The sequence below is a fragment of the Schistocerca americana genome, chromosome 3 (genome assembly GCF_021461395.2).
Source record: "Schistocerca americana isolate TAMUIC-IGC-003095 chromosome 3, iqSchAmer2.1, whole genome shotgun sequence".
Lineage (NCBI taxonomy): Eukaryota > Metazoa > Arthropoda > Insecta > Orthoptera > Acrididae > Schistocerca > Schistocerca americana.
In genome coordinates this window covers 916,759,181-916,779,549 of record NC_060121.1, presented here as the reverse complement: position 1 = coordinate 916,779,549, position 20,369 = coordinate 916,759,181, and the positions used below count along the sequence as shown (strand labels likewise).

At 36.6% G+C, this 20,369-nt stretch overlaps 1 protein-coding gene across 1 annotated transcript; it reads right to left on the bottom strand.

The window, feature by feature from the left end:
• Positions 1–226: 226 nt before the first annotated feature.
• Positions 227–16,026, bottom strand: LOC124606526 (zinc finger protein 64-like). The gene is made up of 4 exons (XM_047138511.1): positions 15,610–16,026; positions 13,072–13,340; positions 7,199–7,479; positions 227–665 (listed from the first exon to the last, which is right to left on the bottom strand). The coding sequence occupies exons 3-4, from the start codon at positions 7,454–7,456 to the stop codon at positions 324–326; spliced, it is 600 nt and encodes a 199-aa protein (XP_046994467.1). The 5' UTR covers positions 7,457–7,479; positions 13,072–13,340; positions 15,610–16,026; the 3' UTR covers positions 227–323.
• Between the last annotated feature and the right edge of the window lie 4,343 nt (positions 16,027–20,369).

Here is a 20,369-nt window from a genome sequence, read left to right as displayed (position 1 = left end):
GATATATTTTTCCCACTTGGAATGTTTCCCTCTATTATGTTCATACCTAAACAAAGACATACACATGCACACATTCCTCAATTAATAGGCTATAAACATAAAGTCTTTATAAGTACTGAAAATTTTTTTAGACATTTATATGCTTCCTCATTGGACTGCTTGCCAAAATCGAAAAAGCAACATGGCTTAGGTAAATTTTTTATCAATAAAAGATCTTCCTCTTGTACAATCAAGTGTACTTTTCAAATAACCATTCATAAGTTAATTTGTCTAACACAAACATGGATATGATTGGAAAACAGAATCCTCTCAAGCAAAGTATCCTAAACAATGTCACACCATGGCACATTAGAGTGATGACGTAGTATTATGTGCCGACGAAGATTGCTTTTATGACGACTCCTTTCAGGGCAATATGGACAGTAGAACTGAGGTTCTACTCCACATTCATATTTAACATGTCGCTGTAGTGAGTCTTTTCTTGAGTACTGTCTACCACATGTGCTGCAAACAAATGGCTCCATTCTGTGAAACTTATCATTCCTATCAAAGTCATGTAACATGGTCTGCATCCCTGCTGCTCCAAGATTTGTAGTTCTCAACTGAGATGGCAGGGCATTTTCAGTCCATGAGGCATTAACAACTGCAATAAAGAAAAAGTAAATCTGTACTGAACTTCAAACACTATTAACATGCAGGTTGGTTTGTTTTTATAGAATTTTACACACATAATAGAGTCACTGCTGTTAAGTGTTTCCAGGTGAAGTATCCGTCAGAAACTAGAGAGATAAATTACATTCCCTGTAGCATTAGCAATTTCAGAGAGGAAAACATGTATTCAACAATGGAGTTCATGATAATGATGAGAAATCATGTTTACTGATTTGTGTTCCAAAATCTTTATGACAAATTGGGCTATCTCTGGAATTGTAGAACATGAACTGTACACAGCAAGAATACATTAAAAAGTAGTAGTAAATTCAGTTACATGGAATGCACTCCATCATTTCTTCCTAAATTCTAATAACCATATAGCAGAGATGCTGAATCACAAATAGGCACAACAAAAAGACTGTCGCAAATATAGCTTTCAACCAGTACAGCCTTCAACAAAATTAGACGACAAAAACACACATACACACTCACACAAAAGCAACTCACATACACATGACCGCACTCTCAGGCAACTATGGCATCAGTTGCCTGAGACTGCAGCCGTGTGTGAGAGTTGCATTTGCGTATGTGTATTTGTGTGTTTGTCATCTAATTTTGATGAAGGCCTTACTGGCTGAAAGCTATATTTGTGACAGTCTTCTCATTGTGCCTATCTGCAACTCAACATCTCCATTATATGGTGAGTAGTAACTTTCCTTTTAACAATATTGTTACATTCCATCCTGAATTTTCCATTTTTAAATACTAATAACACATTCAGTTTCATTCCATTCCAGCTTAAGTCTTAATGTAAAATAAAGGAAAGACAACCACTCACCTCTAGCAGATCGATGCGTGGAACATAAAAACACAGAACAGCAAAGAGAATTCGCAACAGTTTTTGAGCACTAGCTCTTTTTCTAGCAACGCTACACACATTCACACACACAACATACAGACACCTCAATGCATGCTCTCCCATGGCCACTGCAAAACTAAGTTAAGACTCGTAAAACAAGATGAATTTAAGTCTTGTAAAATAGTAATTTCAAAATTCGGATGTTCTTAAACTATTTAATAGAGAACACAATTACCCTTACACCTTCAATTATTTATACGTATCTAATATTACAGTCACCAACTATGAGACAGTTACAGTCCTTAACTACTGTGTATAGTAACACACCAGTGTCAATAGAGATGCTAAGATTCTGAATGACTTTTACATGTTCTGAGCTTTAAACCAACATACAATTTATTGTCATTTCATTTTTTATTCACTAACATAGCAACAATCAGTAGTACAACTCTTTATTTTCCCAAATTTTTCATCATTACTGTTTGATCACAGAGGAGGAGTGAGAAATGGAAAAGAAGAATAAAAAGGTGTATAACGACAGTTGGGAATTCTCACAATCTGAGAACTTCTGACAAACACATGAGACATTTAATTACACTCCTTCATTTTTGGTCTATGCTGCAACAAACCTCCAACAAAGTGCTCATGTACATCTTATAGCTTACAATAATATGTGCTCCAAAATGACGTATGCAGTCTCTTAATGGGGGTTAATTCTCTTATCCAAGATATTCACAATGTCATATTAACATTTGGCTGCTTCCAAAAATGGCTTAAATTATGCAATAAATGAAGGATGAGTTAAACAAAAATTCATCTGTTCTTATGAAAATTAACATGCTATACCACAACTGATAATAATATCTCCTAACATCCTTCACTGATTTGGTTTCTAAAAAACATACATGACCATAAACTGAGTCTATGAAAGTCTTGTGAAAAACATCATACAAAAGATGAAACCACTGCCAAGTTTTATAAATAACAGCTATTATAGATTAACAAATATACATATCAATGAGTTCATTTTAATTAACATTGCAAATATAGTGAATCTAATAATGAAATGATGTTTTAGAATAGTACTCAAACCTTTATCATATGAAATGTTACACCAAAAGTAGACTTGAGCACTGATTAAAATAAGACTTTCTGGATTCACCCATAAAATTTTACATCCCTTTCTAGGGTATTACTTTGCTAGTGTCATCAGCATAAGGTTATCACTTATCATCACCACAGAAGATTTAGTAAAGTGAAATTGTGGTGTAAAATATTATATTCCAAGAAACATTTACACAGTAAAGTACTAAATCTATAACAAATCTCATGGGAGATGTTGGAAACAGAGAGATACAGCTGCAGAAGCAATGGGAATGAAATGACTGATGTACTGTAAGTAAAACAAAACAAGTGAAAATGAACACATAAATCACATGTTAAAAGAAAACCATTTCTGAAATGGAATTTTTCAAGGAAACCAACTTCTAAGTGGAGTACAAAAGGAAAATAATTATGCTATTAGTAGGTAATTAAATTTAGTTAATGGAGTTTGTTTAATTCATCATTGCTAAAGAATAGTGGGAACCAAATGCATATTGTGGAGCAAGTTCCAATCTGTGAAGTATGAAACCACTGCTACAGAGAGAAAAAATAAAAAAAGACCCACATAATGAAACAGGCCTAAAAGGTGTGGTTAAGGTGCCACAGAGCACATGCTGCTATATCCATTATGTATTTATGTAATGTATAACAGATGGCACAGGATACTGAAGATAAATTTTGGCTCACAGATGTTACTATTTGATGAAGTAGGTTTTACAAAAAATGCAGTTTGGATAGCAAGTGGTAGGAGAGAGCATACCCTCAATTTTGACACAAGCATAGGTCCACTGGTATTCAAAACCAGAACAGCTGTTAGCATGAGAGACATAAAAGTAGATATCTTAGTTGTTGCAAAACAACTCGAATCACTTAAGAAAGGCAAGTCTTCTGGTCCAGATGGTATACCAATCAGGTTCCTTTCAGAGTATGTAGATACAACAGCGCCTTTCTTAGCAATCACATACACTTGCTCACTTGATGAAAGGTCTGTTTCTAAAGATTGGAAAGTAGCACTGAAAGGAAATAGGAGTAACCCATTGAATTACAGACCCATATCAACGACCTCAATTTGCAGTAGGATTTTGGAGCATATACTGTACTCTAACATTATGAATCACCTTGAAAAAAATGACTTATTGATACATAACCAACACGGATTCAGAAAATATCATCCCATGATGTAATGAGTGCTGCTGACAAGTGATCTCAGATCGAGTCCATATTCCTAGATTTCCAGAAGGCTTGATACTGTTCCTCACAAGCGACTATTAATCAAATTGCATGCATATGAAGTATAGTATCAGTTGTGTGACTGGATTCATGATTTTCTCTCAGAGAGGTCACAGTTTGTAGTGATAGACAGTAAATCAATGAGTAGAACAGAAGTGATATCTGGCGTTCCACAAGGTAGTCATAGGCCCTCTGCTGTTCCTGATTTACATAAATGATCTAGGTGATAATCTGAGCAGCCCCCTTAGATTGTTTGCAGATGATGCTCTAATTTACCATCTAGTAAAATCATCAGACTATCAATTCCATTTACAAAATGATCTAGAGAGAATTTCCGTATGGTGGGAATAGTGGCAATTGACACTAAACAAAGAAAAGTGAGAGGTCATCCACATGGGTGCACAAAAAATCCGACAAATTTTGGGTATACGATAAATCGCACAAATCTAAGGGCTGTCAATTCGACTAAATACCTAGGAATTACAATTATGAACAACTAAAATTGGAAAGACCACATAGATAATATTGTGGGGAAGGTAAAACAAAGACTGCGCTATGTTGGCAGAACACTTAGAAGATGCGACAAACCCACTAAAGAGACAGCCTACATTACACTTGTCCATTCTCTACTGGAATATTGCTGAGTGGTGTGGGTTCCTTACCAGATAGGATTGATGGAGGACATCAAAAAAGTGCAAAGAAGGGCAACTCGTTTCGTGTTATCGTCCAATAGGGGTGAGAATGTCACTAATGTGATACGTGACTTGGGGTGGCAGTCACTGAAACAAAGGCGGATTTCTTTGCAGTGAGATCTATTTACGAAATTTAAATCACCAACTTTCTCTTCCGAACACGAAAATATTTTGTTGACACCCATCTATGTAGGGAGAAATGATCATCATAATAAAATAAGAGAAAGCAGAGCTCGAACAGAAAGATTTAGTTGTTACTTTTCCCCATGCGCCATTCGAGAGTGGAATGATAGAGAATTAGTATGAAAACGGTTCGATGAACCCTCTGCCAGACACTTAAGTGTGAATTGTGGAGTAACCATGTAGATGTAGATACACAGATGATAAAAAATGTGAAACTTCCTGGCAGATTAAAACTGTGTGCCCGACCGAGTTCGAGTCTCAGTCGGGCACACAGTTTTAATCTGCCAGGAAGTTTCATATCAGCACACACTCCGCTGCAGAGTGAAAATCTCATTCTGGATAAAAAAATGTCTTATGGAGTCAAATGATGCCTAAGAGAAATTATGTAACACAGTTGGAAAAATTTTATAAAACAAGCTGCATATTATGCTGTTTGGACTCTCTCTAAGCAACAACTACTTGAAAAGTTATTGGACAATGCACTGGATCTACTGCCTAAAATGTTGATTATATCCAAGAGACAGCTGCTCATTATCTTAAGGTGTGACTGTGACCAGATGTTGCGGTTTGCCTATTTATATACTGGTCCTCCAGAAATACATAGGGTTCAAGTGGAGGAGCTATAACATCATCACTGGGGATGTTGACCTACAGACTCCATGGCTGAGAATTAAGGCATGGACTTCACATGCCAAAACAGTTGGCCATGGTCGCAGATGGTGCCTCTTGGAAATACTAAGTGGTTTAGATAATACAATCTGAAATATGCCCGAGAACTATTCAAGCAAGTAGCATATTAATATTCTTTTAATTACTGGCTTTCACATTCTATTTTTAATTCATTACATTCTTGGATGTTTCAATTCATTTATGCCACATTCCCCTGCTTCTCAACCAAACAACATACTTAATAATAACCATCAAAAATCATGACTAATCAGCTCATATTACAAGGAACATTATACATTATCCAAGCAGAAGTAGTTATATGGTGCCATTCATTACCTGATTTATCTTAATGTCTCTTCATGATCCCTGCAGGTGTTGGAAGTGTTATAAAGAAATAAGTTGAAATAATTTGCATATGTATCAGTGAAATTGGCTCACATGAATATCTAGTATTTGACGTGCCATTGTGAGGATTTAAACACTAGTTAAGCAGAATATGTTGTTTTCAAGAGTTTGTTTGATTTCTGGTTTAGTACCATGCTGAAAGCTTCTGGAAACACATTTGTAAAGCATCATATTCTTTTTTAACCCATTTGTTTCTATAAATGCAGTGAATATCCATGGTGCTCATTTGTTGTGTCTGCCTCAAATATTTATATTGAATAAATAGAATTAACAGACAGAATTCATCTCCACAACAAATCTAAAACACTTAGCTCAGAAATGCTAAATATAATTTGATTGCTGACCCATTCAAGATTATGAAAGAATAAGACATCCATCATGGCATGAAAAACTAAGAAACAAAAAAATGATAACATATCAGCTCATATTAGGATGAACACAAAACTTAAAGTGTCAATTGTTTTCACTGTGCCTGTCTGAACTCATCATTTCCTTTATATGGTGAATAGCAATCTATGCTTTCCATACTGTTGTTAAGAAACAAAAAGATTCAAAATCATACATGTTTTCATCGACTTCCTGAGCATGAATGTCAAATTCTAGAATTTAGACAACAAGTAAGAACCACTTTAACGTCATTTTATGGCCAGTTATCACCAAACATAAAGAAATTATAGTCAGAAATCTGTATCTGTCTGGCTAGCGGAGATGAATAATTTACAACAGTAGTTGTTTCTTCTGTCATATGCAGCAAGTGCACCTGAAAACAGTGAATAGAGAGTCATAATTCCATTTTTCTCTTGAAATAGTATTAAGTCTTGATACATTTATAAACAATTTTGTTTATTTTATTGAAAATTCATAAGCTTTTCCAAACTTGCATAATTTGTAGGATGCTATAACTTTCTGTATAACACCAGTGCAATAAAAATACTTAAAAATGGAAATCTTTATTTCTTGTTGTACTGCTGTGCTAATAACACATGCTTTGCACCCTGAGATGTCCATGAGATTTGTGGTAAGAACAAATTACGCACCGCCACAATATAGAAGAAGAAATAAAGCAGTGCAACTCTGATTGAAACCCCTGAAAGAAGTGCCAGATAAATACAGGAGGCTATGTGTACATGATTATTAATCATTCAAACATCCTTCAGGAAAATTTTATTGCAGACAACATACATAAAGAATCTGGAAACTTTTTGTACCATTATACATCCTTAAAAGAATGCATACAATTTACAAAGTGCAAAACCTCTCACCAGTCATATAGCAAGTGATATTAAATAATGCTTCTCAACTGTTCAATGACTAATTACTTTGGAGCACCAATAATGAATTCTACACTTGAAAATTCAAACATAACAATGTCTATTATGACCAGTTCATTTCACATCAGTACCAGTGACTCTTGTACCTGTTTATGTTTCCGTTTAATATGCACTTCTAAATTATATTTGTGATGACTTTTTTCAGTGCAGTAAGGACAGTGAAACTGAGGTGGTTTTCCACACTCATATTTAATATGCCTCACCAAAGAACTCTGCAATTTGTAGGTTTTGCAACACATATGGCATTTGTAAAGATCTGTCCTCTGGTTGTTATCTATAGAGTTTATGCCAAATCTTTGGTCAAATGCAATTACTTCAGTAGATGACATCTGTGTTTCATCACGCCAGTACACTGAAATCAAACAGAAATAATTAACTCAGAACACCACTGCATCTTCATAATATCATGGAAAATGTCTGTTGTTACAGATTCTATCTTAATACATAAACCAAACTTGTCTGCAATTTTTATGTGAATGTTTTTGTGATAAAATTGTTCTCCAACAAAGCCACAATGTAATTACTGTTTTTCATGGAAATAAGTGACTTATATATAAGAAACAAAATAATGCAAATCTTTGATAGAAAATAAACAAATACTGAACCTGTGAAATATTCATTATGGAAAAAGTGTTGAAAATCTTGATCTTTTACCCATCTTTAATTGCACAAGAATAGAAAAGAAACCTGCACATTAACCAAAAATTTGAAAATATTTACAAAAAACAAAAAATGCTGTACTTCCCTCATATTTTCTGTTTGATTGGTGGTGTGTATTAGAAACACAGAATACAAAAATAATTATGCTACTTTGACACAAAATTATTATGAGGGCATGCTGAAAACTAATGCCTTTTAATTTTTTAGTCTGTTCTCAATATTGGGTGAGGGTCTACATGTCATGCATATTACTCTGCCGACTTTCCTGCTTCACTGATGCAAGTTGCAAGCCTTTGCCACTAGAGGACTCCGAATTGTAATGTATTACATGGCAGTTTGTAATGAAAGTATTTTGGCACGTGAGAGACACCATCCTGTAATTAAATTTCTAACCACAGAAAACATGACTCCAATTGAAATCCATAGAAGAATGAAATCTGTGTAGGTGATGATTGTATGAACATTAGTAATGTACAGTGTTGGGTTGTTCGTGCTTGTAATGAAGGAAACAGTGATATAACCGAATTCGGTCCCATCTGATTTTCATCTGTTTCCAAAACTTGAAGAACATCTTCGAGGACTTCATTTTGATAGTCATGGTGTGTGTAAACAGGAGTCAGGTTGTGGCTCTGTAAACAAAGTCAAACATTTTACAGTGATGGTATCAACAAACTGGTCTCTTGTTGGGAGAAATGTGTTCATTGCCACGGTGACTACATTGAGAAAGAAAGATGTTGACATGGAGAATAAAGATGCAGAAAGTTAATAAAGTTTGTTTATTTAAAAAGCTTCAAGGGTTTATACATGAAAAATTCAGAGAAATTCCTTTCCAGTAGGACCTAATAAATTAATATAATTTTCTTTGGTAATTTCCTAGCTTGATGACACTTATGGAACTACAAATACAAACTTTTACTACTGTGTAGAAAACAAAGTTACCTGAGTGTTCTATATGTGAGTCATTTCTGCAATAAAGTTAAAACGAGATTTGATTCATAATCAACAGAATTATCATTCAATATAAATTAGAATCTCTCCTAAAATCTAATCACTTCATAAATGATAACAGAAAAGAAAGTAACTAATTATGATGCAGATAATGATGATATTTGTACTTAGGCAAACAACAGCAACATTCTAAAACTAACAATAAAAAGTTAAAAGTTTCTACTAGAGTTAAAATATAACCGAACCCTCAAACACACACACACACACACACACACACACACACACACACAACACAGAAACAATAAAATAAAGTTACAACCTAGTTGTAAAAAGTTTTGATAACAATGATAATTTCAGCATAAAAGGACCTAAAATCTAAGACATGAGACTGGGGAATACACAAACATTCACTATATTCATCTTGTCTGAATGTTGTTTCAAATCAGAAGGCTTTAGAATATTCAAAGGAAAACCTGGCAAAAGAGTCACAAAAAATATACCACATCTAGGCACTTGCTTTAGTGTCAACAAGAAAATGATCAATTCACTGTCTTTCAAATCTATGAATAAAGCTTATACCATAGTAAATTTCCATGCTCCCACAAATGAATCAAACAAAAAAAGAATCACAATCAATCGACAAAATTTGGGAAAAACTTGATGAAACAATTGACAAAGTTCCAAAACACCATTCCATAATTTTGATGGGCGATTTTAATGCACAAATTGGTAGAGAAAAAAAGTATCAACAAATTGTTGGTGACTACCCTGCACATAAAAGAACAAATAGAAATGGTGAGTGAATAATTGATATTTGTAAGAACTGTGATCTTCTTTTAAAATCCACAGCCTTCAAGTGTCTTCCTCGAAAAGCCAAAACTTAGGAACACCCTAACGCAATGTTTGGAAAATTCCAGCTGGACCATGTAGCTATTTCTAAAAGATCCACCAGGGAAATTTTCAAAGTTAAAATTTTGAGGAATGCCAACATTAATTCTGATCATTACTTGTCTCTGGTAAAAATGAATATCATTACAGACAGCCGAAAGAACCTTTCCAATATTCCAAGAAAAAACAGACCTCCAAAATTTGATATAAGTAAACTGAAAGATGTCAACAACAAATTTACATAAACTCTACACAGCAAACAAAAAAAAACAGACTGGAACAGAATTAAAGAAGCCATGGTACAATCAGCCACTGAAACTATACTGACCAATAAAAAATATAAACACCCGTGGTGGAACGAAGATTGTAATGAAGCAATTGAAAAGCGAAGACAGGCTTGGATAAAATGAAACAGCAAGAAAACCTCCAAAAATGATGAAAACTATACAAGGCTTGAAAAATAACGAATTTGGAAGTTAGGATCGCATCTTGGCTGAAATGTGGAAATACGCAGATCATGATACAATAAAACATCTCCATGATATCATCGTGAAGATTTGGGAAACTGAAACTCTACCTCCAGATTGGACCATATCAATTATTCACCCACTTCATAAAAGGTGATAACAGTGATCTGAATAATTGCCGAGGAATCTCTTTGCTACCAACGACGTACAAGATCTTTTCCAGACTGTTGTTAAACAAACAGAGCTGACTCAGTCTTAGATCAACAATTGGGCGAATATCAAGCTGGTTTCAGGACATCAAGATCCTGTGCAAAGCAGGTCCATAACCTGAAATCTGTTATATTATATGCCAAATCAAGATCAAGAATGTCTGTTGTGACCTCTGTCGACTTTCAAAAGCGTATGACTCAACTGATCGAAAAACAATAAAGAAAACCCTTGCTGAATTTCGTCTGGATAGTAAAACAATCAATCTGATAAGCACCACTTTAAATAACACAGTGTCAAAGGTCAAGTTCAGAGGCGAACTATCAGAACCACTTGAAATATGTACAGGGGTGAGACAAGGTGACCTGCTCTCTCCATTGCTTTTCAACTGTGTCCTGGTAAACATAGTCAGAGAGTGGGAAACAACCGTACCGCCAGGTTATGGGATTCAAATTGGACACAAAAGAAATGGCCTCAGTGGAAACTGAGTGGAAACTGTTTGGTTTTTGCTGATGATCTGGCACTCACTGCAAATAATATTGATGAAGCCAAGGTTCAAGTGTCCAGCCTACAATCGCTGCTAAGGCTGGCCTAAAAATAGCATTTAACAAAACTGAATTCATCACAAACATCAAACATGCTCCTCCTCATATTGAAATACAGCAAGAGAAAATCAAGCAGTTGAAGAAATTTTGATATCTTGGAGCAATAATTACACCTGACGGTTCAGAAAATGTAGCTGTAGAAAGCAGGTGTTCTAAACTAGAAGGTGCTTTTCATCTGTGCAAAGACTTATACAAAAGCAAAAGCCTGTCTTTAAAGCTAAAACTTTGTCATTATAACGTCATAATTAGACCGTCAGCTTTGTATGCATCAGAATGTTTAAACATGACGAAGAAATGGCCACTATGAAACTTGAAATAAAAGACCAGAAAATTTTGAGGAAAATCCTTAGTCCTATCAAAGAAAGTGGAGAATTCTGCCAAAGACACAACTGTGAATTATATGAACATACAGAAGACATTGTTACCAGCATGAGGAAGCAGAGAATGATGTTTTTGGCCATCTGGAAAGAATGAACCTGCAAAGACTTACTCATCGCATACATTCACCAATTTCAAAAACAAAATGGTATTCAAAATGGGAAAGCCAAGTTAAAAAGGATTTACAGGAAGCTGAAATTTCATTTGATGACATTCAGGTTCGAGTTTTCAGAGAAAAAGTCAAAATTACTAAAAAGCTTATTTCGCTTATTACGCCACTTCCACGTCCTGCCGGCAAATGGTCAAAACAGAGAAAAGAGGCACAGTCAGCGAAAATGAAAAAGTACTGGCAAAACAGGAAAACAAAATCAGGGAAGAGATAAAAATCTTCGTGGTCCATTGCAGGCCGAAACGATAAGGGAGGGGAGGAGAAAGATATTCATCTCGTCATTAGCTACAATAGCAACAATGTTCTAACTTAGGTCTACTTCTGATTCTTCTCAAACTAGGCATGCAGGAAGACTTATTAACTGTATTGTTTTCCAGATTTTGCAATATTAAGTTCTGCCTATGTACAATAGTACAAAAAGAAAATTAAAAAGAAATTATTGCTTGTGAAGATTCAGTCAGTATTTCCGAAGCAGCTATGTAACAGTGGGCACAACAGTTTTTGAAAATAAAAATCTTCATTTAATTGTTTTCAGAGAAAATCTCACAATAATTCAGTATGATGAAGATATCCAACATTATTTAAAGCCTCTGCATATACATGTCTGTATGTAATCACTATAGTATCAACTCTTTGGAAAAAGTAAAGCATCCTTCTTCTTCTTCTTCTTATTCTTGGAGCTACTAGAAGAGTTCTGCTTGTATCTGTTCACTGTTGATACATAATTGGTCATTCAAATTACATACATTATGATAGCAAAAGCCTCTTTCACCTATGGGTCCTAAAACAGGTTTTAAAAAATCTGGATGTCAAACAGATGAATTTTTTCCTTTCAATTCATTCTGTTCCATTGCTTTCCAAGGTATATGAGAAAATTTTTTTAGAGATTATAAACAGGAATGCGAATGTGTCTGGTGTATGATTGATCACTTCTTCAAGACTTTGACAATGACATATACACAATAACATTCCTCAATTCATAATTTCTATATGTACAAGTGTTTATAGGCATTGAAAAAATTGTCAGAAGCTCATATGCTTGTTTATATGTACTGACTGCTCAAGTCCAAAAATAATATGGTTGATGGTGTATCGCTTGTCAGTAACAGTGTCACGCTCTAGTATAATAAAATGTAAGTTACTTTTTAAATGCCCTTAACAAGGCAATTTGTTAGAAATTGTCTTGGAATGTGATGCATGAAATGTTTATTTTGTGGACTGTTACAGAATGTGGTGGTAAGGAAACCTGAAATATTAATGAAACACGTGGACAAGGCCTGATCTCAGAATGCTTTTAAGCAAAGTAGTCTAAACCCTGACGCGTCATAACATATGATTATTAACTATTCAAACATATATAAGGGACCTTTTAATATGGGCAACATACTGTATAATAAGTAAAAGGAGACTTTATTACTATTATACATCTATAACAGATGCATATACTTCACATGGAAAACCTATAACTTGCCATATAGCAAGTGATTTTAAATAACGCTTCTCAACTGGCCACTGACTAATTACTTTTGGACATCAATTACAGAATATAAAGTTTTAAATTAAAAAATAACAATGTTTATTATGATCATTTAATATCACATTAGTTCATGCAGCTCTTGTACCTGCTTATGTTTACGTTTAATGTGGACTTCTAAATTATACTTGCGATGACTTTTTTCAGTGCAGTAAGGACAATGGAATTGAGGTGGTTGTCCACACTCATATCTGATATGTCTCACCAAACTTCTTTGAGATTTGTACAGCTTACAACAAGTGTTACATTTGTACAGATAATCTGTTCTCTGGTTGTTATCTATGCAGTTTATGTCAAATGTTTCATCAAATATATTTTCTTCAGTGGATGACATTTTTGTTTCATCAGGCCAGTACACTGAAATGAGATAGAAATTGAAAATCCAGTTAATGCATAAAAAGACTACAGCATCAAAAGACGATGGAAAAACTCTGTTCATATTACAATTTGTACCTTGATACATTATCAAGAATTATCTATAATTTTTAAAAGTAGTTTTTTGTGCAGTAAATTTTTTTAGAAATGCTACGATGTAATTACATTTTTTCATGGGGAAGATTAACATCAAAGAAAAGATACTGAAGATCTCGGACTTTTATTCATCTTACAAAGGAAAGGAAAAAAAGACCTGCACATGATTTAATAATTTGAAACTGTTTATCAAGAAAATAAAAATGCTACATTTCTACCATTTTCTCCTGAAGTTGGTGTTATTGTTAGAAATGTAGAATCAAAAGCAAATTAAGTGCTGTAACCATATGAAGTATTAAATCAATATAGATTTGAAACTTCCTGGCAGATTAAAACTGTGTGCCAGACCGAGACTCGAACTCGGGACCTTTACCTTTCGCGGGCAAGTGCTCTACCATCTGAGCTACCGAAGCACGACTCACGTCCGGTACTCACTGCCTTACTTCTGCCAGTACCTCGTCTCCTACCTTCCAAACTTTACAGAAGCTCTCCTGCGAACCTTGCAGAACTAGCACTCCTGAAAGAAAGGATATTGCGGAGACATGGCTTAGCCACAGCCTGGGGGATGTTTCCAGAATGAGATTTTCACTCTGCAGCGGAGTGTGCGCTGATATGAAACTTCCTGGCAGATTAAAACTGTGTGCCAGACCGAGACTCGAACTCGGGACCTTTACCTTTCGCGGGCAAGTGCTCTACCATTTGAGCTACCCAAGCACGACTCACACTTTGTCCTCACAGCTTTACTTCTGCCAGTACCTCATCTCCTACCTTCCAAACTTTACAGAAGGTCTCCTGCGAACCTTGCAGAACTAGCATTCCTGAAAGAAAGGATATTACAGAGACATGGCTTAGCTGCAGCCTGAGGGATGTTTCCAGAATGACATTTTCACTCTGCAGCGGAGTGTGTGCTGATACGAAACTTCCTGGCAGATTGAAACTGTGTGCCAGACCAAGACTTGAACTCAGGACCTTTGCCTTTCCCGGCCAAGTGCTTTCTTAAAATTGTAAACTGACAAAAAAAATCATAAAAAGGTATATTTTAAGGATAAAAAACTAAGGAAAGATTCAAAATACTGTTTGTTTAATTAAATGCTATTCAATACAAAAAAAGACCACTAGCACAATACAAAAACTGTGCTGCACGTTTTAAATGCTATTCAATCAACAACACAAAAAAGTCCATTTTGACAATGCAAAAGCTGTGCTGCACCTTGTATATTGTGGAATAAAAGTATTTAATGAATCTTCTAAATCTGATTTATTGATAGTCTCATTAAGCAGGCAAAACAGTGATATGTTTGAGTCAATACAGAAACATTGTTGCTGTTAATTAGTTTTGAATCAATGAAAAACAGAAAAAAAACTTAGGACATGATTGTCCAAGACTCATTATATGCATGTGAGCAAAGCAAACAATCCCTGGATTTAATCCTTTTGCCATTCATATTTTTATAAAAGTTCCGCAGCTTCCCACAAGTTTTTTGTCTGCTCATTTTGTCTTGTCAAAACTTGCAAAAACATGTCTCTATGGTTTATCAGTCTCTCTCCATCAGAATCATTTTTGTAAAATTTTTCAATTTCATCAACATCTGTAAGTTGCCCAAGAATAAATATTTCCAGTGGCTCAAAAATCTTATGGAATCACTGTCAAATCTATTCCTGAGTGACGCACTTGGTTGGTTGAAAACTTCAAAATATGAATTTCTGAAAAATCCTTGAGGGATTTTGAATTTGATATTTTCATTATTACCTTGACTGAGACTTTTTAAGTTTTATGCTGATGCAGAAGTTTAATTCATCAAGGTTAACAACAGCCTGAACACTTTCACACTAAATTTCCTCAAATTTAAAATCATAAGAAACACTTAAAACTTGTGACTGCTCCTATTTTTTTTATCACAATCTGATGACGCATAGAGTAGACTACAGTAATTTTGCATTTAAAATTTCTACTCAATGAAAAACTTCAATAAGTATTGTTAAGTTAAAATAGCACTTTAACCTTTGCAAATAACTATAGAAGTCTGATGCTTTGACCAGTACCATATCATAAATCCTCTTTCAATAAAATGGTCATACAAAAACTGCATCAAACAATGGAAAGTCCAAGGTTGAAATATCAATATCATCATGAAATGGATAGATTGCTACTCACCATAAAGACAACATTTGAGTTGCAGACAGGCACAACGAAAAGACTGTTGCACATTGAGCTTTCAGCCAAAGCCTTCTTCAAAAAAGAAAACACACATTCACATAAGCAGGCACACCTCACTCACACATTACCGCTACTTCCTGCCACTGTGGCCAGAATGCAACTTTCACACTGAATGAAAGCTGCAGCTGCATCAGTTGGTTATAATCTTCCATTGTAGACTTAAGTGATTTTATTTGTACTAATCATCTGAAAAACAAAAATATATAATAAACATAAAATATCCACCAAAATTTGATAAAATTTTTTATGATAACATATACCTTTTTGGACAGTAGCCTGATAGAGGAGGTAAACTTTTGCAGTTTCTTTCTTAGCTGCAATCTGCAGCTCTCTGAACTGAGTGCGGCACTTCAATGAGTCCTGTACAAAGTTTATTAAATTTTTCATTAATAGAAAAAATTTTCTTACTTCTGAAATAATGTACAAACAGCACTCAAGCATCTTCTTTGTGTATTCACGACTGCACTTCTGATACTATACCAGATATTTGTGATGCCCTGTCTTAACCCTGGCTTCTGAGTTTTGAGGGCAGTAAGTTGGGCAGGACTAAAATGTCCTCCAAGAAATCACACATGGTTTATGCTGAAGTACTAATTATAGAATAAAATCAGATGAAATATTTATTCACTGTAAAATCTTCAGAAACATTCTAAGTTAAATTGATACTTGCTCTGTCTGGGACATATCACAAGCTTCATCAAACAAAACTGAAAAAATACTCAGCAGTTTTTATTTTTTCATAATTCCTGACAACACTGTAGCTGCTACCAGCTAGAGAATTCCTTTTTGGTTATTGTGGTGAAAGCACTTGTAACCATCTCTTTGTAACCAAGATTTTAGTTCTGCCTCACCTTCTGCTTGAGTCTTTAAAATAATCATCATCTTCTTCTTTTTATTGGCCTTATCCCATATCTTCATGTGGTTGGCATGTTTATCTGGATTTGGCAATGTTAATGGTAAAGGGGGCTGGATGTCCTTCCTGACAACACCACTTCCTCCCTGGGACAGAAATTCTGTACCTCGTCTGTTTGCATTTACTGTTATTCATATGAAAGTGTGATAAAACTGTTGAAATGTTTGTGAATCATGTAACTGAGGCAGGACATGGGTACCTGTCAGATGTGGCGAACCCCCTAAATACCACATCCACATTGTCTGGCACACCAGACCTCATAGTTAACCTAATAGACAGATTCGATCTAGGGCTGGACTGTCTCCTCAAACCCTGGAAGTAGCATGCCAACATACATGTCTAGCCAGGCAGGTGCTTTAGAAATGTCATCAAGTTGAAATTTTCATCATTGCTGGATCCTCCTATGAGAGTCCCTGCCTCATCTGTAACTTTAATGTGCTGAATATTTTCTACAGTGTGTTTCAATTATCCATCATTTGTTTTAATTGAACTAAGGATATTGATCACATGATGTTAGTAGTTCCAACTTTTTTAATGCTTCTCTGCAATTAATATGAAAATAAATTGTTCCATGAGTGCTTATCCACTTTGCTACAGGTTCCCAGTACAAAAACACATCTTCAAGAGAGGCTTTTTCACTTTATGGCCAGCCTGTCAAAAGTGAATACTAACTTTTCCTCACACACTCCAGTACACAGGTTTGACAAATTGCAGATCTCAAACAAAACAAATTTTCAGTATCATTTTATTATTTTTGGTGGGCTGAAGACATTACAGAATTTTTATCTTGTACAAACTACTGGCATATGGACAGGCACAGACAAATTCTCTGATTTTCACACTCAGGTTGCCACAAAATCTTGCCTTATCTAGTTTCATAATCAGAATATATTGATCAAAATATTGTGGTACTTTTGCAACACCATTATTAAGATGGGAAAACTCTACCTCAGGAAAACGATGTAGATATTCTGAATAGTTCTGTCTTTAAAACAGGATTTACACTGCAGATGACTCAGTTATATCTGCTCACGCACAGGGTGCTTTCAACTGAAGCTGCAAACAGTGTCAAAAACAGATCTAAGATTGGCAGTGTCCTTAAAACATTTAGAAAACTATCCTTGTAATTCTTTCAAGATCACAATGAATTCTTCTAGCCTCATGTTTTCACTAAAGCCAATGAGCTCATGGAAATGGAAGGTGCTTTTTTGGTCAGAATTTGTCCCTTCCACAAAGAGATTTTATTTTTAAATGCATTCCCATCAGATCAAAAATAAGTTGTTTCTCACCCTGCAGTATCTTACCATGGGCAGCATTCAGTCAAGTGCAATTAAAAAGCAAAGTTTGCAATCCATTCTAGATGTTCCAATTTTTGTCCCTACACTTCTTTTTCATTAATAAATTCAATAAGAATGGGTTTTAAATTGAAAAACCACTTGAGGCATTCCCCTAGACTTAACCAATGTACTTAACAGTAATATATAGTGTCTCCATACACTTTTTCAGTACCATCGAAAACTGTTGTGGTTGGCAGTGGAATAATGTCTGTGACATCAGAATTATTACTATTTGTGTCACCCATTTCTTCACATGCTCTACGCCTGCAAATTTAGCATAATATGCTTCTTGATGTACAGAACAATGCATCCCATCATTGTAATTTTTTGCTCTTCCATTGGGAACTACACTCCTGGAAATTGAAATAAGAACACCGTGAATTCATTGTCCCAGGAAGGGGAAACTTTACTGACACATTCCTGGGGTCAGATACATCACATGATCACACTGACAGAACCACAGGCACATAGACACAGGCAACAGAGCATGCACAATGTCGGCACTAGTACAGTGTATATCCACCTTTCGCAGCAATGCAGGCTGCTATTCTCCCATGGAGACAATCGTAGAGATGCTGGATGTAGTCCTGTGGAACGGCTTGCTATGCCATTTCCACCTGGCGCCTCAGTTGGACCAGCGTTCGTGCTGGACGTGCAGACCGCGTGAGACGACGCTTCATCCAGTCCCAAACATGCTCAATGGGGGACAGATCCGGAGATCTTGCTGGCCAGGGTAGTTGACTTACACCTTCTAGAGCACGTTGGGTGGCACGGGATACATGCGGACGTGCATTGTCCTGTTGGAACAGCAAGTTCCCTTGCCGGTCTAGGAATGGTAGAATGATGGGTTCGATGACGGTTTGGACGTACCGTGCACTATTCAGTGTCCCCTCGACGATCACCAGTGGTGTACGGCCAGTGTAGGAGATCGCTCCCCACACCATGATGCCGGGTGTTGGCCCTGTGTGCCTCGGTCGTATGCAGTCCTGATTGTGGCGCTCACCTGCACGGCGCCTGCATTGGCACCAAGGCAGAAGCGACTCTCATTGCTGAAGACGACACGTCTCCATTCGTCCCTCCATTCACGCCTGTCGCGACACCACTGGAGGCGGGCTGCACGATGTTGGGGCGTGAGCGGAAGACGGCCTAACGGTGTGCGGGACCGTAGCCCAGCTTCATGGAGACGGTTGCGAATGGTCCTCGCCCATACCCCAGGAGCAACAGTGTCCCTAATTTGCTGGGAAGTGGCGGTGCGGTCCCCTACGGCACTGCATAGGATCCTACGGACTTGGCGTGCATCCGTGCGTCGCTGCGGTCCGGTCCCAGGTCGACGGGCACGTGCACCTTCCGCCGACCACTGGCGACAACATCGATGTACTGTGGAGACCTCACGCCCCACGTGTTGATCAATTCGGCGGTATATCCACCCGGCCTCCCGCATGCCCACTATACGCCCTCGCTCAAAGTCCGTCAACTGCACATACGATTCACGTCCATGCTGTCGCGGCATGCTACCAGTGTTAAAGACTGCGATGGAGCTCCGTATGCCACGGCAAACTGGCTGACACTGACGGCGGCGGTGCACAAATGCTGCGCAGCTAGCGCCATTCGACGGCCAACACCGCGGTTCCTGGTGTGTCCGCTGTGCCGTGCGTGTGATCATTGCTTGTACAGCCCTCTCGCAGTGTCCGGAGCAAGTATGGTGGGTCTGACACACCGGTGTCAATGTGTTCTTTTTTCCATTTCCAGGAGTGTAAATCCTTAAATTTTTTCTGCATGGTATTGTTATGTCGTTTCATGATAAATTTGCAGTACCCATTGATTATGGGAGTGCATATCAGATACTGAGAATTATCATCCTACTCTTCTGACATTTCCTTTCATTTTTAAAGGATTGTGACAATACATCACTAGACTCGCTCTTTTTGTGTAAACAGCCACTGGACCTGTGAGTGTCCTCCATACCACAAACAAATAGTGAAGTACAACAGCGCTGACACCACGATTCTGCCAAACTGAAGAGATTTGTGCCAACCCAAAAATGCCATACCACAATACCAAATGAAATGTCGCACTGTACCCGGTACTTTTGAAAAGAACCAAGCACAGCTAAGACGAACCTCTGATTGCACATGACCCACACATCTGGCTCATGTGCAATTTGGCACAACGTAGCCAGCCCAGTTAAAGAATGTATCGAATTACACAAAACTCCTTACAAAGGTTTTCAAGTGAATGTGAGAAGATATAATGAAAATTCCATAAAATAACAGTTGCAGACAATAAGAACATGAAGACAACAAACAGATACTTAATTTGGGTGGAATGACACGATTCATCCCTTAAGATGACAATGGCACAGTAACTAACACAAAAGGGTAAAAGATTCTATAATATCCAAGAATTTTTTAAATAATTGTATTCTAGAAGCAATCCAACATGAAGTG

What these genes read in the sequence shown, in the direction of transcription:
- LOC124606526 (XM_047138511.1), bottom strand. Translation starts at nt 7,456, where the DNA reads ATGTCATCTACTGAAGTAATTGCATTTGACCAAAGATTTGGCATAAAC. An exon ending in AACAGGTACAAGAGTCACTG is followed by an intron (nt 666 to 7,198) that starts GTACTGATGTGA and finishes AGTTCAGTACAG; the next exon opens with ATTTACTTTTTCTTTATTGC.